The sequence below is a fragment of the Solanum verrucosum genome, unplaced genomic scaffold, assembly GCF_900185275.1.
Source record: "Solanum verrucosum unplaced genomic scaffold, falcon-dt-bn FXZP01000278.1, whole genome shotgun sequence".
In the NCBI taxonomy this organism is placed as follows: Eukaryota; Viridiplantae; Streptophyta; class Magnoliopsida; order Solanales; family Solanaceae; genus Solanum; species Solanum verrucosum.
This window is the reverse complement of record NW_026020332.1, coordinates 1,262,662-1,288,658: the sequence shown is the minus strand read 5'-3', so window position 1 is coordinate 1,288,658 and position 25,997 is coordinate 1,262,662. Positions and strand designations below refer to the sequence as shown.

Here is a 25,997-nt window from a genome sequence, read left to right as displayed (position 1 = left end):
ATTGAACTTGATCAGTTTAATATTGACATTTGGAATTGACATATTTGTTTGATGAAATAATTATAATGTTATAGAAACAAATTGAGTGTAAATTAGTGGGAGTAAATTGTAATTACATTCCTCATTGGAGATGAGAAATTAGTACTATATTTACCTGATGTAATTATAAGATTACTTTTTTAAAAAAATTCCTCTTGTTTTTTTTTCATTTTAGATTATTTATCTCTCTTTTCCTCCTGTTTCAAATTTACCTTTTTTTTTTTTTCATTTTAGATTGTTTACCTCTCTTTTTCTTAATTCACATTTTTTCAATCTTTTACTTTTTATGATTCAATGTAATTATTCGTATTTTTTATTTTTGTCATTTAACATAACTGCATTATTATTCTAATACTTGAATTAAAGTAATGTTTTTATCACTAAGTGATATTACATATTTATCTTCTCTTTTTTTCTCTTTTGAATTATATTTACTTAAGTTATAACAAAATTTATTTTATGTCATATTGAATTTTGAATAAGAGTATTATGTTACTTTTTTGAATTTATATTTTTATATATTTATTTTACTAGTGTTGACTTTTTATTTTATATTCCATGCTATTGTTTTTTTAGTTTGGAATTGATAATTTATGGTGTTCTTTTTTTTTATTTTGTCAACCATTAGACTAATCTTTGACGTTATATTTTATAATATTTTTCCTTTGTCAAACATGCCATCCATGATGTTCTTGTAAAAATGAGTAGTTTTAGAGATGTCAACTGTTTTTTATAACATTTATTACAGATATATGTTTATTTATTAATTTTTAATAATTGATTTTATAAAAGTTAATAAGTTTAAGAAAAATCTTAGTACTCTTTTTCTTATTTACCCTTCCAATGGGATTCTTAATCACTTTATATTTTTAGGAGAATAGTTTAAGAATAATCAAAAGTATAATACTGAAACGTAGCCTTTAATTATGTTCTTAAATATTTTTCTTAAGGGTGTGTCACACTTTAATAATTCACTTAGTAGGGTTTGGACATGCAATTTCATTTCATGATTTGAAATCAATATTTGGACATGCAATTTCATCTCTTTATTTCAAAGTTTAATTTGAAAATTTCATAGCATGATTTTACATTTTCAAATATAAAAATTGACCCACAAATTTATATTTGTAAGAATACACTTCCATTTTATAGCTACATAATTTTTTTACGAAAATATAAAAAAAGTCATGAAATATTCACAAAATATTAATAAGATGATATAGTTATCAATTATATTGATTATGTTCAATTATTTTTAAGTATCTTACACAATCATGCTCAATTTTTTTTTTTCATTGAATTAAAATTTGATAAAAAATATTATTTTTAAAAAATAACTTTGTGATAGTCTATTAGACCTTTATTATGAAATTTTAAACCTTTTTTTGTCAATTTATAAAAATTACTCCATATATTTATGAAGAAAAAATACAGTACAATAAAATTTATAATTTTATATTACATTATTTTTTCTCAGGTGACCAAATCGCCCCTTAATATGGACTAGAGGGAGTAATTAGGAAAAAACTATCACCAGTTGGAGGCGCTGCTTCCTCTTTTAGCCGGCGACAGCAGTCCCGGTCATCTTCATCTTCATCTTCATCTCCAGCTATGGAGGTACACAATAACAATGCTGCTGATGGACATCATCCCATTCAAGGTTTATACCTCTGAATTAAAGTTTTTCTATCATTATTTCATTTGATAACAAAGAAATCGCTTGCCTAGCCCCAGACAATCTCAATCTGATTCAAACGCGGGCTCTCCCCTTCAATCACAAATTCTTGTTCATACTTTTAGTGAAATTTTGTTCGAAAATGAACTAGATATATGATAAAAGGAACAACTTCTTTTTGACCTAAAAAAATCAAACTTGTTAAACAACATTCATGCTAACTTAAATAGATATAACTAGCACACATGTGTGATATGGTTGATGATAATATGATTTATGTGTAATTTTTCATAGTATGTGTGCATACATGTTGAAAAAAAAAATTATGGTCGAGAAATCCCTAGTGGTTAGTCGTCCAATCTCAATTGGCCCATAAGTTTGAAACTCAGGGGAATTTAGATCAGCCCCTCCATCCTGCTACCACTTAAAGGTCAGGCTTCATGCCAGAGGCAAGGTTCGAACGTGTAATGTGCGCCCAATCCACACATCCCACTTTTTGTTCTCATTCTTGTGATTGTTATCATCTCCTATGGGATAAGAAACTTATATTAGGTTTTAGTTTTACTAAAAACGATTGTAATGAAATGAAGCGGGAGACCCTATTAATTAGGTTCTAGTTTCACTAGGATTGTAGCTCTAGGAACAAGTTTTATGATAAAGGATGATTTGCTTAGAAATAACTTATAAAGCTGTTTGAAGAACTTTTTCCTTTTGTGAGATTGAATAAGTATCATTTCATGAAATGTTGTAATTCAGAAGATAATGGACAGCTGTTGGATTGTCTTGTTATTTTTGTGAGCATCAGTGCTAAAATTTGCTCAGTGCTAAAATTTTGGAATAGAATTAAAAAATTTATACGGAGATGATTTTAGAAGCTCATTTTACTAGTATTAGAATCTTTTTTCATTCTCAAAAAGTATTAGAATTTGGTGTAACTAATTAAAATTTACCAAAGAACATTATAATGCAAATGTTAATGAAAGTAATAAAAAATGTGGAATGCACTATCTACTATCTAAAGAAAATTGCTATCTGGTAGCTTATGATTTTATTCATCCTCTATAGCTGCCTTGTGTTTCTTGAGTTTGAATGGTCAGGATGACAGGTAGCAATGGTATAACCATTTCATCTACATAAATTTGTGAATGAAATAGGACAACAAAGAAAATGAAGTATTCAAGTGAAACACACTATTAGCCATTTTAATAAAGTTGGGGTCCATGACCTTACCTTACCTTATCAAAAAAAAAGTTGGGTTCCATGGTTAGTCAACTTAGACCATGTAGCTTGGGGACTAATGTTAATTCACCATTGTTCTAAAGCTAGTTTCTAAAATGAAGGACTGTTGAATACCTTAGAATGTTCACAGTCATCTCAAAGTTAAGTTCTATAGAGTGGTTTTTAATATGACATTGCTGTATGGGGCGGAGTGTTGTCTAGTCAAAAACTCCTATGTCCAGAAGATGCATGTTGTGGAGATGAGAATGCTGAGGTTGATGTGTGGTCATATTAGGATCGATAAAATTAGAAATGAGGATATTTGGGATAAGGTGGGAGTGACCTCCATGGTGGACAAGATGAGGGAAGCGAGACTGAGGAGATGCGTATACGCACCAATGAGGTGGTGCGAGAGGTTGGTTATAGAGAGTACGAGGAGAGGCAGAGGTAGACCAAAGAAGTATTGTGGAGAGGTGATAAGACAAGATATGATGCAACTTCAGGTCACTGATGACATGGCCTTAGATATGAGGGTGTAGAGGACACATATTAGGGTAGAAGGTTAGTTAGTAGTGTAGTGGTGTTGTCTTACTTAGGGTGATTGGTGTTTGTCATTGTACTAGTTGTATTATTGTAGTTCTTGTTTTTGATATTTATCAGTGTTTATTATTGTACTATCCGACATTTTCATGCCATGATTCTCTAATAAACACATTTAGTGTAACTTGATAAAAAAAGAAAAAGGAAAAAAAAATGAAAGCACACTAACTGTTGATTGACAATTTTTCATGTGCATGAACTTCAAACCTGATATTCCTGGTGGCTTGTCCTTTCTTGCACGGAATAACTGCCATTGAATGCAACAGAGAACCTAGGAAGGAAAATGTTAAGGCTTTATTCGGCTATTTGCTCTTCTGTTTCTCATTTCTTTTCCATCTATGTTTGACGATTGTGATTATCTCAAAATTTTAGTTTTTCAGTTTCTACATTTTTCCTTTTACTGCACACTTCAGAAAGTTTGACTAAGTTATTATCCTCTTTGTCTCTCTAGTTTTTTTTTTTGTAACTAGCCTCATTTAGTCATGCAACTTGTGCCATTTTTCTTTTCAATGTTTTAGTATTGCTTGATTCTGAAGACAGAACTATGGTTTCCTTTATTGAAGTTCATAATGAAAGACTTAAGGATATGATTTCTGGAGGCTCAGAAGACCTTGATTCCTGGAACTCACTGATATCAGAGATTGAGAAAACCTACCCTGTAAGTCCAAATTTACTTGGCTTCATGTGGGTCAAATTTGTTATCATGCTTGATATAGGACATAGCTTTATATTGGGCTTTTGTTAATCATGTTGTATTGAACTTGACTATTTTGGATTTTCTAGTTTGTATAAGAACAACTATACTCCAAGTCCAGTAAGCAAAACAACATTCTTGTTCTTGAATTAGTTCACTGCATTGATCAATTTTTGGTGGGTTTGGCTCTTCTATGGTCATGGCTTTGGGATGATTGTACGAGAGAAATTAAATATAACAATGCCTAGACTAGGACGGAAACTGTTAAGAAAAATATGCCTAAGTAGTTATGACGAGCATTTTCCCAACACCTACAATATATTGATAGATGCGGAGCCAAAGGATCAAAGACAAGTGGAAGTATATTAAACTTCAATGTTGTTACCATGGCCTTAGAAGATGATATGGAAAATTAATGTACCTCACAAGGTGTCTTGTTTCACCTGGTTGGTAGCTAGGGAAGCAGTACTAACTCAGGACAATCTAATGAAAAGGGGAAGACAGTTATGCTCCGGGTGTTTCTTTTGTGAAATAGAAATAGAGACAACAAACCATCTCTTCCTCCAATGCAGAGTGACAGAGAAATCATGGCAGTTCTTTTTGAATTTGAGGGGAATCAGCTGGTCCATGCCAAGACACACCTCAAATTTTCCAGCACGTTGGAATAGAGAAGGGAATACATCAGGTCACAAGGAGAGATGGAAGATTGTCCCTGCTTGCATCTGGTGGACAATTTGGAAGTAAAGGAAACAGAGATCTTCGAAAAGACGAAAACAAGAGCATCCCTTTCCAGAGTTTGAAGTTGAACTGCCATATAACCCTTCATTTTTGGTGTAACCATGTCCTCCCCAAAGAGGTGGAGTCTTTTACTCACTTTTTAGATAGTTTAGGAGGGGTATAAATGATAGATCTTTTGGTTTTGCTTACTGTATACTCCTGATGTAATTAGTACTGAAATACACCATTGGTGTATTGTTGTCTATAAAATGTTAACTTTCTCAAAAAAAATATTAAGCTTCAACCTTCAATTGAATCAAAAGCCCAGAAAGTTAAATTGTGCATGCCAAAATCTTTTAAGACATGCTACATTGTTGGATTAGAAGAAGACTACAAAAGGTGACAAAAATTGTGGAACACTATACTGATGGCTATATGGTAAATTGTATGGAAGGAAATAAATAAGAGTTTGGAAACAAAAAGAGGAAAACATGTGTGCCTTAAACCATAGATGTTTAGCTCTATTAACTTTTTGGTTTAAAAATGAAAATGTACAGGAAATAGACAGGATGATCAATTTCCTTAGTTACAATAAAAAATGATTAATTTCCTTGGTGCTTTTCACATGTAGCTAGTGTACTTAAGACACATTTTGCTGGGGTTGTACTATTCATCAATTGCACTCTCTTCGTGGTATTCTCTAATAAAAAAATTATTACATCTAAAAAAATAAAATCAAAAGCTCAAATGCAAAGGCAAATAAGTATAAAACTTCAACTCTCGATTGAATCAAAAGCCGTAAAGAAGGAGTAGGAGGAGAATGAACCCAATTACTTAAAAATTGATCACAAAGCAATGTGTATAAACTTCGTCTTTATGAACCTAATCTACAAGATGAATGAATGCTACAAGGATCCAATCTTACGTAGCAAAGTAGAATTCTTCAATAGAACTTGGGAGAGAAGCCTTTCTCGGAGTGACATTTCATACACTTATGAATAATCTGTATCTGTCCGTGAAAACTCGCAGGCTTGGTCAAAAATAACAAAAAGTCACAAAACAACATAACAAAATGTGTACAACAGAGATCACACATAAAGCTACTCTACAAAATGGCACCTCTCTGATTTCAGCGCGTCGCGCTGGCTGCATTGGGCAGTCTTCTCGTCGTGCAGTTATGTGCCGTACTTTGCTCTGGACGTTTTAGTGTAATAGCCCGAACTTTGTGTAGGAGAATCCAAATGAAAAATGTTATAATCCATAGAAACTAGATGTCAATGGCTACAATTTTCTATTATAATTTTTTTTTGTTGATAAAGTTGAAATCCACAATTTTCTTTTATAAATTACTTTACCTTATCAAAAAAAAGGGCTACAATTTTCTTTCATGAGTCATTTCCAAATTCCCCATATATCGAGAGTTGTGCGTGCATCATTAAAATTGGGTCATGATAATCTCGGTTGAATATGTTGCTCTTCGCTTCTAATTCTAACTTCTCTTTCTTTGATCCGCAATACTCATCACAATTCTACTATTTTAGCATCATAAGCTACTTGGTTTAATTCTTGTCTGTCCATGCACACAACATCTCTATGTTGTTCGTACTCTTCAAAAATATCGAAAGGTGAGTGTTGGATCCTTGAAAAGTAATGCATTTTTGGAGGATTTGACACAGTGCAGTCCTAGCAACATAGATCATCCCCCTTCTAGAAGGATTCATCCTTGAATATGAACCTGCATCAAAGAAAGGATATTGAGTGAATCCCCAACAATCATTCTTGGGATACTCACCAGGCAAGAAAGAATAAAGTAGTGTCCATGTACCCTCTTCACTAGCTTGCTCCATCTCCACTTAAAACACTTTTTTTGGGGATAAGATTAAGGACTCATTTTCGTTATACACCCAAATGTGATCAAAGTATAAAATAACAAAGTCACCATTGTAAGCACATAAAACTGTGTATCAACATTAAGCAACCAAACAAGAAAATGGAAGTTGAGTCGTGATTCACTTGATAGATATGTTGCTCTAGTTTCTTGCTTCTCTGGCCTTGATCTCCATTTCTCATTTGCCATTTTACTTTCTTAGCATCATAATCTTCTTGGTTGCTCTCTTGGCCAGAACACATCATAGGTATTACTTACCTGCTTGCAGGAACTGCTCTCTTGTAACGGTTTCTGCTTCTATTAGGAGCAGGTGTAATCAATAGTCAAACTGTTTTCCTATTCCAGATTGGCATAAAAGTTTGGGGAAGATAAAATCTTTTAAGGGGCAATCACTTGAACATGGAAGATATGCATCTAGCTCTGTTGATGATATCAAAATTAATGTTAAACCAAAATATTCAGAGGACACTTATGACAAAATAGAAAATATGTACTTGTCAGCAAAGTTTTTTGTTTTTTTAAAATCCAAAGAGCTCTTCTTACTTAGAATAGGTCGTCGATTCAGCATTAGATAAATGGGGCAAAATCCCTGTTTTTACAATTTACAATGAGCTGTTCAAATCATTTTATCAATATGAGCACCAGCTGCACATTAGTCTTCCTCTATTCTATCAATTAAATTCTTTTTTATGTACACATTCTTGCTTTTAAAAAGGAAGCAAGGCCACCTCTGACTATTAGGACAAACAAGTGAGAAAAGTCCTTTCTATCTTATTAGTGAAGTGCACTACATGCAATTTCACATGATTCTTCTCATTCTTATATTTTTGGACTGTGTGCTCAACACGAGTAATTGTTCCAAATACTGCAGGATGATAGCAATACAATTTGTTTGGCTTTTGACTCCTTTTTGTCTAAGTTTCCACTATGTCACTGGCATTGGAAAAGATATGCTTATCACGAGGCACGGCTATGTAATGCTGAAAAGGCTGTTGAAATCTTTGAGAGAGCTGTGGAATCAACACCATTTTCTGTTGGACTGTGGGTTGATTATTGTACCTTTGCTGTGAGTTCGTTCGAGGATCCATTTGATATTCGTAGGTAAATTCTTGGAAATTATGCTTCCGTAAGTTTCTTGAAAAAGAGGCCAGCCTTACCTGCCATATTAGTTGTTAACTATAATGATGAAAATGTTAACATCTGAGAAATATTTTCAAGCGAAAAGACAATGAAACAGTGGAATTCACTACTGAAGTAGCTATAGGAGATCATCGTTGCATCACATTCAATTAGACCAGCTAAGTCTCAATCCTAAACTAGTAGGGTCCGGTATATGAGTAATCTGTATCCGTTTCAGAGGGTTCATCCCAGTTAATTATTTATATACTGGCTGTCAACCAGTCCGGAACCATCTATGTTTTGCACATAGACAGAAGTAGCATCCCTGCATCACATAACACTTCTAAATACTGAACTGCAACATCATGGAGGATTGGTTGAGTCACAACTTTGTATAGAATATAATTAGACTTAGTTTCTTTTTCTTTTTACCTGTTCATATTCCACCATTTATTTTCATACAAAGTGAAAACCTCATTGTGTGCAACAATATGCTTACACATTTGAAATTCATTAAAAGCTTCTGAAAATTCAATTGTAAGTTACATTCATATTTAGTGAGATCATAAATAGTAATCCAAATAATCAGTGTATTCTTTTAAACTTTTGACAGGTTGTTTACCAAAGGAATCTCCCTTGTTGGGAAGGACTACTTCTGTCATGTCTTATGGGACAAGTACATGTCCTTTGAGTTCTCTCAAGAGAAGTGGGGCTTCCTCACTCTAGTTTATGTACAGGCTCTACGCTTCCCCACAAAGAAGTTGCATAAGTACTATGAGAAGTACGTCTTGCTTTACTTACTCTATTAGTACATCGAGTATTTGTCTTGGTTTCAGCTTCTATTTTGAATTTTCCCATTATTTCCTGATTCATTATTTTCAAAACACCCCTTTAGGACAGTAAAAGATTTACATGGTCTCCTATATTAATAAAAGTTTATTTACTGAAAAATGGATACACAGTTTTAGTACATTACCAAAAACACTGCCCTTAAGGCCTTAACATAACCTGAGCTGGTTCATGGTATGGCAAAAGGTGAACATTTCTATTTAATGGAATAATTCTATGTGTTAGGTCAGCACCTGCCGCCTCTTGCCACATTCTGTTTGATTGTATCTTCTCTGCTTCAGATTCAAAACATATCATTCGTGAATCCTAAAGAGTTCGTATGCCTTGTTAATTATCCAGCTTTAAGAAGCTTGTAACCAATTTAGAAGAAGAGATTCTACATCTCACTGATGACAGCCGTGAAGTACAACTAAAGGAGCTGTCTGATGCAACAGTTGTGTTATCAAATAAAGAAATTGCTCAAGTTGTTAAGGACCTCCAGGATCCCAGTGACGGTTCAGTCAGATTGAAAGCACTGTATAGGTACAGATACTGTGGAGATCAGCTATACCAGAAAGCGTGTCAACTAGAGGAAAAAATTAAAAGTTTTGAATCAAACATCCAGAGGCGATATTTCCAGGCAACTCCTCTTGACAACGATGAGCTGAAGAACTGGCATCATTATCTCGACTTCGTTGAAAAGCAAGACGATTTTGATTGGGTATGCTTTAGTGTTCCCTGAAGATATTGGGGATTCCTGCTTGATTTTGCTCCAAAATTGTAAACTATTCTGCTACAGGCCCTAAAACTGTATGAGAGATGCTTGATATCCTGTGCCAACTATCCTGAGTTCTGGATACGTTATGTTGATTTTATGGAGACTAGGGGAGGACGAGAGCTAGCGATGTTTGCTTTAGAACGAGCAACAAAAGTTTTCTCAAAGGTAACTTCAAAATACTTCCTGGACAGGCATTGGTCGACAATGACTTCAATTTTCACTTGAATGTTGAATCATTTTTCTTTTATTGATTGGTCTGTCGCACTGCTATAGCTGGATCTGGTTAAGTGAATATGTAAGTTAACCAGTTATAATCTTTTTTGAAACTTTATCAGCTATAATCTTGAGGGATTACTTCTTTTAACTTTTAAATTAAGGAATTTACCAACCTCAGGTTCGCGTTGTGGATCACATGGTTTACCTGCAAATATGTTCACTAGTTAGAGCAATTTCTAGCAAGTGCTGCTTATCCCATTTGAGGAAATGGTGACTGGTCCGTATGAATTCTGGAGACCAATTTTTACCAGTTAAATTATCAAAATATCAAAAAGGTTTCATAAAAAGAAAAGAATCAATAAGGAGAAATTTGAACATTTGTTAGACGGAGTAGTACAGTGTGTGTTTCAGTCTGAGGGCACCAAGAAGCACATTATTTTCCCGCAGACTGTTCTTTCTATTGCAGTGCAACATGTTGAAAATAAGCTTCATTTAAATTATTCTAGTTGAAGTTTTCTTTCTGAGTTTCTGATGGTTGGTGGTTGTGGGATTACACTGGGTATATTGTTGTTTCTGATGGTTGAGTTTGTAAATTTGTTGTTGCCTGGACAAGTTCTGCACCGAAATTTCTAGAATTTGCTTGTGAATGAAATTACTTGCTAGAAACACTTCAAAAGAATGATAAGATAAAAGGACGCAGTGTTCCAAAACTAAATCATACAGTTGAGTTCTCTGGACACCATATACAATGCTGTTTAATGTTAGGCGAGGACTCTTATCTCTAAGTGCTTCTTGCAGAATGTTCCAGAAATCCATCTTTTTACTGCTAGATATATGGAGCAAATTGGAGATCCAGATGGTGCTCGCGCTTCTTTTCCTCCTATTAATGCAGATTGGGACTCCTGTTTCATTCAATATGTTACTAATCGAGCAAATATGGAAAAACGTCTGGTGCGTACTAAGTTAACCAAGTTGTCATAAATTGAGGAACAGTAATTATTATAAGACGTTGCTTCTTGAAATTTGCCAGGGAAATTGCTCAGCTGCTTGTGATATTTACAAAAGAGCAATTAATATGGCAGTGAAGGAGCAGAAATTGCAATGGATTCCTATGCTATACATTGGTTATTATCGTCTTAGACACATGGTATGCAATTTATGCTGCAGCTTAAAACACATTATTTCGCAATTGTTGATGTAGTGGTTTATTTTGATGTTTCACTGGTTGGGGAGGGACAAGGGAGTGGGAGATAGAGAGAGAATTATGGATGCTTACTTGATAGATCTCTTTGGATAATCAGTTCTAATCATATTACCCCCTATTTTGACTTTTATGCCTTGATCTACCGTCATAACTCATACCATACTTTAAGTTGAGTTGCTGCTTTCCTACTCCAATGATCCTTAGCCCTTAGCTTTCATTGAAAGGGAGTCGAAGCTAACCAAAAATGGGCCAGAAAAATGTCTCAATTTTGGAAAGTTCGAGTAATTTGTCTGGAGCCAACAACAACCTTCGAAACTCGGGGATGATATCCCCCTTTACACTTCTCCACTTATATGCTGGACTTAGTTTGCTTGGCACAGAAAAGAAGGATAAAATGATTGAACTCTTGATACAGAACAAGAGTAAAAGGAGATGTTAGAGTAGAAAATGTTGATATGACAGGGAGGGAAATTATTCGGCTGTCACACAAAAAGGGGACGACACATAATGGTATACATGAGGAGGAACAGGGAAGAGGAAGGGTAAAGGTGGTGGTGGAGGAGAAAAATGGTGGGGTAAGAAAAAGAAATGGTCGATGGATATTAAAGTCATTAATTGGATGTGATGGAATGAATGACCTGAACAAAAAGGCCAGAATGGGGGTAGACTGACTTTGTTTTTCAAGAAACTAAAAATGGAGGCAGTGTGTTGGGAGGGGAGATGGGAGAAATATGACTATATGCCAGCTAGGGGAAACTTTGGTGGTATACAATTTACTATGAGATGAGAGGAAATTAGGAAGTATGGAACAAGGAGAAGTGAGTTCACGTTAGCAGCTTGGTTTAGAAACACCAGGAATGGGTTGGAGTGGGGATTCTGAAGGGAGTGTGGTCTTACAGGAAGGGTTCCAAGGAAACTTTTTGGAAAGAGGTGGCAGTTGTTTTCGAAAAGGGGAATATCCCATGGGTGGTAGGAAGGGACTTTGACACTATCAAGTTCCCAGAGGAAAGAGGTGGTAGGGGGCGAAGGAGTTTTCGGAGTTTATCAATAAACACTTTCCTTATCAATCTCCCTTTGACAGTTGCTAGTCTTACTCGATATCTTCTAAATCGGGCTTAATAGGTCCCGGTTGCCCGCTATCCAGGAAAAACCCAGAGCATCCTCTCCCTTTTAGAAAGCCCACGCCCAGGCCCTTAGTACCTGTTTGAGGGCTTACCTGTGCAGTCCTGGCTGTAACGGGCTGGCGTGTCCCATCAGACATGGATCTATTTACATAATTAAATATAGAAGTTTATTACATTTATTGGGAGATAGCAGATAGTTGCTCAAATGTAATCACGAGAAAGTATTGCCACTGAATATCTAGCTCAGTAAAGGGTGAGCGAGACATGTTCGGTTTAATGAAATTCTACTACATAAAAAATGGGACATGTTGTTTGGTACAAGGTCTTGTCTTTGTAAACCATTTCACACTGAAGTTAACACAACTTTTGTTGTAATCGCTCTTTCTATGGATCTTGCTCATTTTCTTGGACAGAATCTGATACTACCTTTCATTGGTGCCAGATCACTGCCAGTGTGGAGGCTGCAAGAGATGTAATAATTGATGGAATAAATCGTTTCCCTGGTTGCGGACTTCTTTATGAGGTATGTTTTCCTTATCTCTGTTGTGGAAAGGATGCCCTTCTTGCAACTGGTAGGTTATGTCAATTTTGCCTCCTCCAAATTGAATTTCCTTGGCTGTTATTTGATGAGATACTCAAGAAGAAGTGAGGTCCACAGCTTCATCTTTTGTATCAGATTGTAGAAAATTTATTTAGTACTATTATGAAGTATGTGAGTGTTATGTAACTTCATGTTATACTATTGGTTAAAACTTTTTTTTATGGAAGTAGGCAATCTTTTGGCTATACCAAGCAAGAAAATAGATTATGACATCTGAATCACGCTTCCTAAATAGGAAGGCTAGGCGATTGTTGTCAAATATAATTTCGAAAGAATATATCTGAGAAATCCCAAGTGCAGTACCTTAACCTCGCTCTTATGCTTTTTGAAGCCATGTCAGGACTCCACATTAACATGTCTAAAAGTATTATCTACCCTGTTAATGAGGTCCCTAACTTGGAGAATTTGGCAAACATCATGTGTTGCTCAATTGGATCTTTTCCCACAACCTATTTGGGGTTACCATTGGGTGCTAGTTACAAATCAGTTGGGGCTTGGAGTGGTATTGTGGAAAAGTTTGAAAGATGATTGGCTTCCTGGCAGCAACAATATCTCTCACTAGGGGGAAGGTTAACACTCATCAATAGTGTCTTGGATAGTATTCCCACCTATTTTATGTCCCTCTTCCCCATGCCAGTGAAGGTGCAAAATCATCTTGACAGGATTAGGAGAGACTTCCTCTGGGAAGGTAATAGTAAGGACCACAAATTCCACCTTGTGAAATGGGCCAAAGTCACCATGCCAAAGCAGTTTGGAGGCTTAGGGATTAAAGATCTGGCATTACATAACAAGTGTATGCTTATGAAGTGGCAGTGGAGGTACAATCAGGAGACAGCTGGTCTATGGAAGGAGGTGCTCCAAGCAAAATTTGGTAGCACTCGTCACTGGTGCTCTAATGAAGTCACAATTCCTTATGGTACAGGGGTCTGGAAAACTATAAGGAAGTTGTGGGAGGTCTTCTACAGCAATGCTACTCTCAAGGTGGGAAGTGGGGAGCACATCCAGTTTTGGGAAGACACTTGGCTGGGAAACGACCCTCTTATGAACGTATTTCCAAGAATATTTCAGATTGCCTCCAATCCAGTCTCAACCATCTCTCAGTGTTAGGAAGATAATATTTGGAATGTGACTCTGAGGAGAAATCTAAATGGCTGGGAGTTGGAAGAATTTATGGCCCTCATGGCCTCCATCCAGACCAGCTCAGTCCAAGCCAAAGCAGGGGTAGACTCACTTGGGGAAGTAACAAGGATGGCTCCTATTCGGTCAAAGGAGGCTACTTACATCTAAGTTCAAGAAAGACACTTATTGATCTGTGGCCCTGGAAACTTATCTGGAGAACTAAGATGCCTCCAAAAGTCATATGTTTCAGCTGGGTTAGTGTTAATGGTTCTTGCTTGACACAGGATAATCTTATGAGGAGGAAGTTTCGTTTAGCCAACAGATGCTACATGTGCTCATGCAACCCAAAATCTATCAATCACCTGTTTCTTCATTGCACTGTTGCCACAGACCTTTGGAACATGTTTTGTTCTCTCTTTGGTCTGACTTGGGCCATGCCAGGCTCTTTGAGAGAGACTTTTGTGTGTTGGAGTTCCTGGAAAGTTGGGAAGTCCATAAAAAAGATCTGGTCTTTGGTTCCTGCTTGTATTTTGTGGTGCTTATGGATAGAGAGGAACAAAAGATGTTTTGATGGCATCCCAACTCCCGTTTCCTCTCTTAAGGCTAGTTATTTGATTAGTCTTTTTAGTTGGGTAAACCACTCCTCTGTAATTACTGTTAAATCTTTCCTAGAATTTATTAGCTCCATAGATGTATGTTGATAGTTGTGATAGCTTTTTTGTCTTCCTGGAAGCTGATAATCTCTTGGTAATGCTCACATCTTCTTGATGCTTTTTGCTAGTGATATCCTTCTTATTTCATCAAAAAAAAAAATCGAAAGAATATAAGGGCGACTAAGCTAGTAGAGAATTTATTACCTCCTATGCAATGCTAAACACCTTTCAAGATGATTTGAACTAAATCTTATGAAAGAGAGAAACTAAACCAGAAAAAATGGGTAAAATTGATCAATGACATTCACCAGCAAGGAAAACAAGTTATTTTAGAACCTAGATTCGACCATCCTTCAAATTAATCCAGTATATTAACTAATCCGCACTAATTAATCATAGGTCAATGACATTAGCCTTGGGAATCGTTTATCTAATTGTGTTTCCCAATAGCTACCTTTTTTAAAAAAATATTAATGTTTCCCAACAAACTACTAGATTCTTGACTACCCACTAATTGTTTCCCAACATTTTTTTTTGAGAAGGTAACATTACATTCATTGAACCAGTACATGGGTTGCACTGAAAACCATACTTATTACTTACAGCTTGTCAAAAAGTAAGAAAACTGAATCTGAATCCAAACAGGAACCTAGGATATCTATAATGGATTCAGTGTCCTCTAAATACATCTGTTTGCACCAAAAGCAAAAAGTCTGACACAATTTAGTTTGATCTTTTGAAGATCACAACTCTTGCTCTCAAAACATCTAGCATTTCTTTCTTTCCAAACAGTCCACCAAATACAGGCTGGGACAATCTTCTATCTATCTCTATCGCAGCTCCCACCCCTACATATTTCCATATTTCCAAATTGTTTCCCTGATATTGCAAGCCTAACTTAGTTGATTTTCCCAAATCTAACCAAGAAGCATTAAGTATGTTCCAATTTAGGCTACAAGTATGAGAAAATTATCTCTAACCTCAATCCATAGACCTGAGTTAATTGATCCGTCAATTAACATATAATCTTCTTCTATGTTGCTTGGACTCTCCAAAAATGTTGTTGCACCCCTGTCGGATCCTCCAAAAAATGCACTAATTTTGGAAGATCCGACACATACCCGTTGGTATTTTTGATAAGTGTGAGCAACATAGATCTTGTTAATTAACATATTACTTCCTTCCCAAGTTTCATTTAGGCAAATAGGGGATATCGCCCTTTGAAAAACAATAAAACACGAGATTAATCAAACATACAAAGATCCATTATATAAACAATAAGAATTCTTCAATACAAAGGCAACAAGAGATAATCAAAACCCTAGCTAAGTATCTTTACTAGCACTATTGACAATATGAAATTAAACTAATTACACCACTGATATTTATTACAAAACAAGGAATTGAATATTAAAGTAAGAAAAGATAAGAAATTCTTAATCAAAGTGCTCTAATATTCAATCTTCAAGGTGTTTGACTGTTGATTCCTTGCTCCCAAAGCTTGAAAATAGCCACAAGTTTTGTGGGAATTAAATGGTGCATGCCTAGGAGCACAGTTGATTTTCTCCATTCATGGCACAAACAGGATATGCATAAAGCATTGGGTTACATCTGGAAGTCTATCCCAGCAGTAGTTTGGTGGGTCGTATGGAGAGAAAGAAATGCTAGAGTTTTTTATTATATCATAAAGGACAATGTAGTTATAACCTGCTTTTAAGCCAAAAGCCATAAGTTCAGAATCCTAACTCATGGCTTATTTTTGTCTTAAAAACAAGTTCTTAATAGCACTTCTATGTTATTTTATCCAAACACTACAAAAGTGCTTAAAAACACTTAAAATAAGCCAATCCAAACAGGCTCTTAATCTAAAGCACAAATGTTTATTTTTGCTTAGTTTTTGGTTTGGTGCAACATAACCTCAATAAATGTATTAGAGCCAGAGGTGTTGGCTGATTTTCTTAGCTCTTTACACTCACTGTTAAGTTATATTTTGGATGTACTTCTGTCCAGCTTTCTCTAAAAGTTGCCCCCCCTCTACATCAATATTATTCTCTCAGTTACCTATAAATATTTCTTTTTAAAAAGGCAAAAATTTGATAATTCTGTCCAAAGGTTGCTTATATACATCTGGAATTTTCCAAGTTGAAATTCCAAAATAGCATCCACATCTGCCCAGGTCAGTGGCGAATCCAGAGTATAGTTTATGGGTGCACGGAACCAATAGCTTTTGCGCAGACCCTATATTTTACTAGAAACCCATAAAATATCTACAAATATGTGATTGTGAACTTATTTATTACTGTATATTAACTTGTAATCGCTGTAGCAATCCATAAATTTTAAATCTTGTATTCGCTGGGCCCTAGGTCATGGAGGTCATGGTTTTCTGTGATCGCTGAATGATGCATCGCTACCAGAGAGGGTAATGATTTTAATATATCTGGGAGCTCTGTGATGCATCATTATTGTGGCAGGGACTTTGCGGTTGCAAATCTTTACCTTTCCCTTCTTTGATAACACGTGCTTCAATCACAATAATTTGCCTACTGCACATATTTTCTTTTATCCTCTTCATTGTGGCTCACTTTTTGGCTAGTTTGCTTCCATAACCTCTCTTCAACACGTAAAGCATGTAAAATGCAATAAAACGACCATTAGAACACTATTTTTATCAACGTACATAACAAAATTCTAGGTAAAACGGTATAAGTTGGTAAAATATCAATTTATCAACTGCTCTAATAAGAAAATAATATTTAGTTTGGCACCCAAGGGTGTATCTCTTGAATGCTAGCTGTCAATGAAGCTGGTGAAACCTTGGAGAGACCTGTGTTCAAATTCCAACAGAAACAAAACATCTTAGGTGATTTCTTTTTTTTGATAAAGGTAACTAACATCTTAGGTGATTTCTTCTCATTTGCCTAGGCCTTTGCAGGTAGAGTTGCTTGGTGGAATAGTCGAGGCGTGCACAAGCTTTCCCAGACATCGCCATTATTTAACCACCAGTATTTTTTTTAAAAATAGCCTTCAGTTTTCTAGTGAGGGTAGGACAATTTGTAAGTAATAGGTTCACACTCTAGAGTTTGGATAGGTTTAACGCCAATTGCTCATCTGGAATTCTGTTGTGTAGTGAGGATTTCATTGTAACTAACTCTCGAGGGCATCTATATTAAGAAGTCAAAACCACCATCTATATTTTTGTGGTTGGCTCCTGAGTCTTAACTTTTACTATGTAATGGAGCTAGCTTATCTACTTTTGTACTCTTTGCATCTTCTTGATGCTGGTAATGAAACAACTTACTTCATCAAAAAAAAGGTATTCATCTGAAAGTTACTACTCTTTTGCTTGAAAAGATCCTGAAGAGCTTCTAAGTTGTGAGCTATTTTGGCACTGCATGAGATTTGTGACAAATACCAAATAATGAATATATCCTACTTCTGCAGGAGTTGATAAGATTTGCAATGGCGCATGAAGGAACTAAACAATTGAGCATTGTAGACTCTGTCATAGCTAATGCAATCTCTCCTGTGTCAGACGTATCCCAAGATTTGGATATAAAAGATCGAGAGAGTATATCCTTACTATTTTTGGAGGTGAGAGCCCCTCCTCTAAATGTTTCAGTTCTACATTATTTTCTTTTCTTATTCTTCATTTTGGCTGTGGACGGAAAAATGAGGAAGGGAATTCTCTTATTTAAGTGAAAAATTGCTCAATATTTTTGTGGCTTCATCTGTTTGCTGATGCTGCTGGTCAACTGGGTCCATCAATAACTAATGGAATGGAAATCTGAAAGAAATCACTGAGTGTGACATACTCATGAATCAAGTATCTATTTCATAAGAATTTAACTAGTGAACATGTAGGGACAACTAACAATGGTTTGGAAGTGAGCTAAACACTGCTGTGCACATTGTTAACTTGATCCAACAGTTCAAATCTATCAACATGTTATCAAATCTTCCCAACTAGCCGAGGTAGAAGAGGATTGTGTCACGAATAACTAAGCCCTGATCGTACTTAAGTGAAAGAGAACTTTGAAACTTGAGTGATTTTAAAAAGATACACTATGTATACATGATAAGTTGATTTTTCTTTTCATGTATAGTGATTTTTCCCCAGACCTGCGCATAGCGGGAGCTTAGTGCACCATCTGCCCTGTTTGTATGTATAATGATTCTCTACTTCAGATCTCATCTGAAAGTACAAAATGTATGTGGGATGGTCTCAGTTCAACAGTGAGTTTATTTCAATTGTTATGCAACAACTAACGTTTCTAGAAAACCACTTCCACCTTTAACCAGCCAAAAGTGTGAATACCACCTCCCTACAGGAATAACATTTTTTAATCAAGAACTCAGTTTACTTGAAACTTCTGATTCAGTTTGCTAGGAGATATTCCCTTACCAAATCTGCGCCATACTAAAAGCGAAACGTTTACTTATTTTCTTCTTTACCTCATGGTCTTGTACCTACTGAATCTGGCCCTAGGTTTCTATAAAGTGAAGTGTCCTTTTTTATTATATTTACCAAGTTTTACTATTTTGTGTTTTGGATGTGCAAAATCCACTTTCTCCTGTCCCTGATAATCATCATTTATGGTTCCAACAGTTAGTTGATCTTTGTGGTTCTATCTCTGAGATAAGAAAGGCATGGAGTCGTCACATTAAATTGTTTCCTCAGTTCATAAGAACCAATACCTCATCTAAACACATAGGTACTGAGAAGAGTTCACTGAACAACTTTATCGAGCAAAGGAGAAACATTTCTTATGTCTTAGTTAATCAGCCATCAAAAGGAACAAGCTCTGGCCATACGATCCAGCTGTCCGAAGGAGAGCAGGTGCATTTACTGACGCTTAAAGATGGGAAGCAACCAGATCAGCCTTCTGCAGACCGGTCTTTAGCTGTGGTCAATGACAAAGATATGACTGGTCAACAAAAACAACTATCTCCCGAAATGGAAGATCTGTCCAGTGGAAATGGCTCTGGGAAAAATGAGTTGTCTTTTGACCCTGTGGTTCAATCAAAGGATGATTCATCGACGCCAATGGAATTAAGTCATGGTCCATCACAGCAGAGGAGAGAAAATTTGCCTGGACCAATGGACTTCTCTTATGATTCCATACCCCAACCTGGAGAAGATGTATCCAAATCTCCTGGGCCTGTTCTGGACTTAAAAGAACCATCGAGGCCCCTCTCTGTTTTAGAAGCCTCACAAGCAGATATTATCAATCGAGATCAGGATGTTGAACTTAAACAGCCACCGATGCCGGTTTCTTTGGAGAATCTTTCCTTGGTTTCTGGGGAAAGGGAGTCCCAGGACTTCGTCGCCATGCATTCTGATGATCTTGAAAGTGGTCAAGAAATTCCCTCATCAAGCACAGGCAGACCACAAGATCCTGTAAATGATGGAAATGGACCGGTTGGTTGTTCATCTCCATCAATATGTCTGTTTTCCGAGTCATCACAAACACATCCAGGTCCTGTTACTGCTGAAAGTTCACTGCTAAATGATACAGTCGCAGTTCCTGAGAGTGGTAATTCAAAGGTGCCCAATCAACCTGCAGTATATGATCAGCAACAGCAGCCACAACGAGCTGCTTCACAAGAACCATGCCTGCGTGATTCTCAGGGTGATTCAGAGATCCAACAGGTCCTAGATAAGGCTACTGTGCAGTGCCAAACAGGTACTTCTCAGGGGAATATCTCGAGCAACCAATGCTGGACATTGAATAATATGCCACAGCAGATTTCCATGACTGGAAACCATCCCCTGGCGTCTTCCTCACCTGTTTCTTATTCTCAACCAAGTACAGCTCTACATTCTGTGCACGATAGCCAGCAAAGTGGACCAGATCCCCATCACGAAGCATTGAATCAAAAATCACAACACATCTCCCTATCAGAAAACCACCCTCAAATGTCTTCCTCACCTGCTTCTTTTTCTCAACCAAGTACACCTCAACGTTTTAGGCAGAGTAGCCAGCAAATTGGGCCCTTACACAACCAAGAAGCACTGAATCAAACATCACAACACCATTACCAGCAGCAGCATCTTTTGCAGGGGCAGTATCAGCAGCATCAGCTGCAAATGCAACAGCCCTACACTAGTATACAACAGCAACAGATGCATCCACATCCAAGTCAACAGCATTATCAGCAGCAGCAGCTTATTCAGCAACAACAACAGCAACAGAATCAGCAGCAAACACCTCTACTGCAACAGCAACAGCAACAGCAACAGCAACAGCAACAGTATTTCCAGCAAATTCAGTCTTTACAATATCCACAGCAGCAATATCTTCTGCACCAGCTACAATATTTACCACAGGCACAGCAACTCTGGCAACAGCAGTTTCAACTGCAAGCGCAACAGATGCAACCACAGGAAGGCCAGCAAACGCAGCAGCACTATCTGCAAACACAGGAGCAGCAGCTAGAGCAATACCGTCAATCACAAGAACTTGCATACCAGATGCAACAACATGGTTATCAACTACTCTTGCACCAGTACCAAGTGCATCAACAACAACAACAACAATGGCAACAACAGGGACATCTCCAATTACAGCAGTACTCTCACCTACAACAGCAGCAATATCATCATCTGGAGCAGCAAACGGATGAGGAATACAATCAAACCCATCAGGTTCCTTCCTTATGCTTATCTTAATGAATTGCTATCTGATGATGATTTTTTTTTCTAAAAAAAATGGAAGATGAAAATCAACATATAATATTCTATAGGATACCTTAGAATATTTAGAATTTAATTATAAAATATTCAGTGACTTTAGCATACAAATTTATTACCTACCATATTATGAATAGGTACATTGTTAAGTGAATGACATGTTTTTTCTATTTTGACATAAATATGGTTGACCCTCGTTCCGTTACCTTAAGTTTGAAAAATAGCTCTACAAATTTCAACTGCATGTTCTCTAGAGTATGTGGACCACAAATTGGAAAGGGAAGAGAACTACTGTATGAATTATCTACCGTGGGAGGCCCATGGAGTGAAGTTGTCACTCTCCCAACCTGGGCCTGGTCACTCGGATCTGGGCGGGACCGGCACTCGATGCCTTAACTTGCCTGAGCGATCTAGTTAACATGACATTCCCTGGAGTCATATGTGGAATAGAATGAAACAGATTCATGAATAAAGTCTTTAAAAAAGAATTTCCATTCATAAAGCTTTCATTAAGTTCAAAACGTTTAATCATAACATATCTGTAAATAGGAAGAACTGCCATTTTTACATAACTGGATGTCTAGACTCGTCTATCTATGAATTCTTTAACATAACATATAGAAAATGTTTTGCCGGAACAGGGACCTGGCATACCCATAAGAAAACTGAATAAAGAAGATGATGCCCCATGAATCAAGTGGGGCTCACCAATAAGCTGATAATGTGGAAGCTTAGGGAAGAGCCCTGTCGTTCTGCATATCTGAATCTACATAGTGAAATGCAGCGCCTCCCGGCAAAAGGGACATAAGTACATTTGGAATAGTACTCATATGCAAAACGGCATGGAATGAGGCATATGAATACTATATGAACTGAAAGGACAACCAAAGAGCATAAATAAGACTAAATCAGTTCTATTACAACGGCGGTGTCCGGTCCAGAAGTTTTTATGATCAAGTGCTTGTGAAATCCTGGTGCAATTGTTCTTGCATTGTAACTGCAGCTGATAGATTTAGTGCCTACTCTTGAACTTATTTGGGACAAAGCTGTTCCTTTATGCATAATTTGGAATGTGTTGTGCAATGTAACGAGGTAGTGGCAAGGTCTGCGTACACTCTACCCTCCCCAGACCCCACATAGTGGGATTTCACTGGGTATGTTGTTGTTGTTGTTGTTGTTGTGCAATGTAACTGTAGATGTTCTCATGTCTTTCAGTTTGAGGTTGACACAGTATAAAGTATGGGTGAACATACTTTTGGCATATTGTATATAGGATGAATAATGTAAATGATATGAATAGTCTGGTGGGCTCTTTGGACTCCTTATGTGGGCAAAAGAGCATCGTCCTTTTTGTGCATCTTTGCACCTTCCTGGCATATACAGTAGATAAAATTTCCTTACTTGTCACCCAAAAAAAAAAAGGATTTGAACACAATCTCGAAGATAGACAAAGGAAGAGAGTGAAGAGATTGACGGATCTGCAAGCATTAATTTCTCTCAGTGTCTTCTGAGTGTTAACCGATTATTGGATGTGTAGAATTACAATTTGTTACATTCATTATAATGGTTAATCAATACCTGTCTCTGTGATATAGGTATAATATAAATAAATTAGTGTGCATGTGATTTTGACACCGTCATCTGGCACTAGAGATTGACATCTTATAATGCACAGGGTCAACAGGTTGTGGAGCCACATTCTTCAGGAACTCCTGCTCCTGAAACAGAATCACCAGAATCTGCAAGGCAACCACATTCAGCAGAAAAATCTGGATATTCTGTATCCCCTTATAGGCGGGCCCCTGCTCATGGAATCTCACCTTCACATAGTACGGGCACATTGGCATCAGAGGTTTCTTCATTTTCGAGGACAAATTCTTCCCGAGATCAGTAAGATTGGAGTATGTTCATGCCCTAGAGACGCAAATGAAAGTCACAGAGAAACAAAAGGTGCTAAGATCAAAAGCCGAAGAGGTTGTCTATCATGTATTTATAGGTTTTGTTCTAGGACATTCAAATGTATCTCTGCTCAATGGTCTAAACTGTCCTCTCTCTGTGCCTATCATATAATCAAAGTTTGTTTGAGTCAAGATTGGGTTGGTCGCCAATGGATTGAATAGGTCATAATCCAACTTGTTAAACCTAAATAGTTGTTGTTTACACTTTTATGGCTTAAATTGACATCTTAGGGTGTCAAATAGATTGGCTGGTTCAGATGTGGGCAGGGTAAAATAGTTTAAATCAGATTTAGGTCACTCAAATTTTGGTTGAGCCAAGGTAGGCAGCCAAGTTTTGTACTCTTTTGAGTCAAACCAGCACTAGCTTATAATCTAGTCAGTTGTAGGTGCAACACATGCACTACCATGATGCTGCACGATGTGTGTTCGAAGCAACGCATACAAAGGCCTTTGAAACTAGGGAAAAAACTTGGGGAAAATTACAGCACAATACCATTGATGGTCTGGTTTACAAAATAGTCGCTGTATAAATTTTATATACGGAAAAGGGTCAAAATTGTCCCTGAACTATGCGAAATAGACCACTTATACCCTCCATTACATTTTGGGATCAAAAATACCCCCGCAGTTATCCCAGGAGACCACAAATACCTTCAAGAGTTAACACCCCAATTTTTTAGTGACGTGGCAAGCCACACGGGACTAATCCCTCCACCTAAGCATTGCCAACTAAGATTCACTACAAAAGAACTTGACTTTTAGTGGCGACAAAGTCGCCACAAAATCTCAAAATATTGCCACTAAAGGTTATGAGTGATTTTTAGTGGCAATTAAGGCTCCAACAACCATTCGCTAGTAAAACCTATTTTTTCAACAAAAAAATATGATAATTAATTTTCGATTGCGACCTAATTTTCTAAAATAAATAACTTGCAATATCCATATTAAAAACATCCAATATTATTACGAAAAATAATCAAAATTACTTCTCGATTCAAATCTCCTACTATATATATAATGCATCATTGTACATTTTATACATTTACATATGACATAAAAATAAAACATATAGTGTCTTCAAACTCCTACTTAATCGATATCATATTTGGTTTTTTAAAAACAATGAAGAAAAAAACACAAAATTAGAATTTAATGTTAAAAACTTTTAGTGATGATTTTCTGGGCTTTTGTGGCGACTGTTGTTGCCGCTAAAGGTCTAGTTCTTTTGTAGTGAATCCTAGTTGGCAACGCTTAGGTGGAAGGATTAGTCCCACGTGGCTTGCCACGTCAACAAAAATTTGGGGTGTTAACTCTTGAGGGTATTTGTGGTCTCTTAGGATAACAACAAGGGCATTTTTTATCCCAAAATGTAACGAAGGGTATAAATGGTCTATTTCATATAGTTCGGGGGTAATTTTGACCCTTTTCCGTTTTATATATTTATAACATGCACATTTAGACTACTGCCGTCTGCTGGCAATTAAGTTTGGCTAACGGTATATTCACGTAAATTCCCCAAAAAAATTTACTTTAATGTTCCAGAACATGGGCTTTACTTGAAATTGATAGCAATATCTGCCGAGCTTTTATTGCAACATGATATTTTAAATCAATGTAGTAAGTGCTAAGCAAAGCGGAATGGACTGGTGATCCTTTGAAATCTTATGAATCAAGCACAGCTTATATCTTCTCTGTCTATAAGATAAACAACTCAGTCTAGAGCACACTATGTTCACTAATTGACTAGTGCATCGGCCTTATCTAAGAAGTCCAAGAGCAATATATGTCTTCAGATGTTTTGTGTGGCATTTTTTAAGAAAAATAAATTATGTAACTTCAAAAGAATCATTCTTTATGATGCATAGCCTCTGAATGAAGAAGAGAGGCTTTGTGTAGACCCTCAACGAACTAAACTTACCATTATTTCATTTAATTTTATTGATTCAAAGTATAAAAGTCCTTAGGCCTTATTATATTTGCCTTTGAGGCACTAGTATGAAGATTGAAGGCTTGCCATTTTATTGGATAACTTTTTTATTGTTGGCGAGTAGTCTAGAAGGACCATCCAGAAAAGTGCTTTTCTTTTACAGAACGAAAGTTGCAATTTTAGACCCAGTAAACAATTGCATCTAGAAATAGCTTCCTACTTTGCCTACTTAGTTGCTGTTTTCTCTCTTTTCCTCTTCATTTGTAAATGAAATAATGTCCTATATCGCATAAAGAGTGATACACATTGCTTCCATACCAATCCAAATACCAAATTAACCTATCGATGATACTCGGGTACACATCGATTATTCAACAGCCATGTATCCAACATTCACGTTCCTATAACAAAACCACACAGCACATAAACGGTTATTTTCTTCAAGTGTCACCCACGAAAATAAAAGAATGCTACGCACACCATCATATACCAAAATCCTTGCACAAGCAAGTGCAGTAGCAGCAACCTCACTTTATTCGAATAATCTTAATTAGAATATTTGAGTCATTATATCAACATTTCTATTACTCTGAGGCGAGGTCGAACAGGATATCCATAAGAACAGCATATGACATATTAAATGGTTTAATCATCCACTATACTAATTTCTCTAGATATTAGTATGAGACGAGAATTAATCCGAAGAGAAGTCATTATACAGAGAGACCATCAAGATAACCAGATCCTATAATTCAGGAGTACCAAGTTAAAGGTGGTTATTTTCTTCATGAAAAAAGCTCGTACTGTTTTAAGTGACAATTAATCAAGTGCACCTTGTTTGGCATGTGTCAATCACACAATATGGACAATCCTCACAAGATAACAGAGGGAGTAATACAACCTGACTTATTACATCAAAATTAATAAGCAAGCAGTCCAATTCAA

At 36.4% G+C, this 25,997-nt stretch overlaps 1 protein-coding gene across 1 annotated transcript; it reads left to right on the top strand.

Moving 5' to 3' along the window:
- The first annotated feature begins 1,638 nt into the window (after nt 1-1,638).
- Nucleotides 1,639-23,260, top strand: LOC125836214 (pre-mRNA-processing factor 39-2). Its single transcript, XM_049515331.1, has 12 exons — nt 1,639-1,699; nt 4,051-4,190; nt 7,703-7,932; nt 8,564-8,731; nt 9,139-9,499; nt 9,578-9,721; nt 10,571-10,723; nt 10,803-10,919; nt 12,543-12,623; nt 17,918-18,067; nt 19,083-21,122; nt 22,843-23,260. The coding sequence occupies exons 1-12, from the start codon at nt 1,651-1,653 to the stop codon at nt 23,059-23,061; spliced, it is 3,852 nt and encodes a 1,283-aa protein (XP_049371288.1). The 5' UTR covers nt 1,639-1,650; the 3' UTR covers nt 23,062-23,260.
- The last annotated feature ends 2,737 nt before the right edge of the window (nt 23,261-25,997 follow it).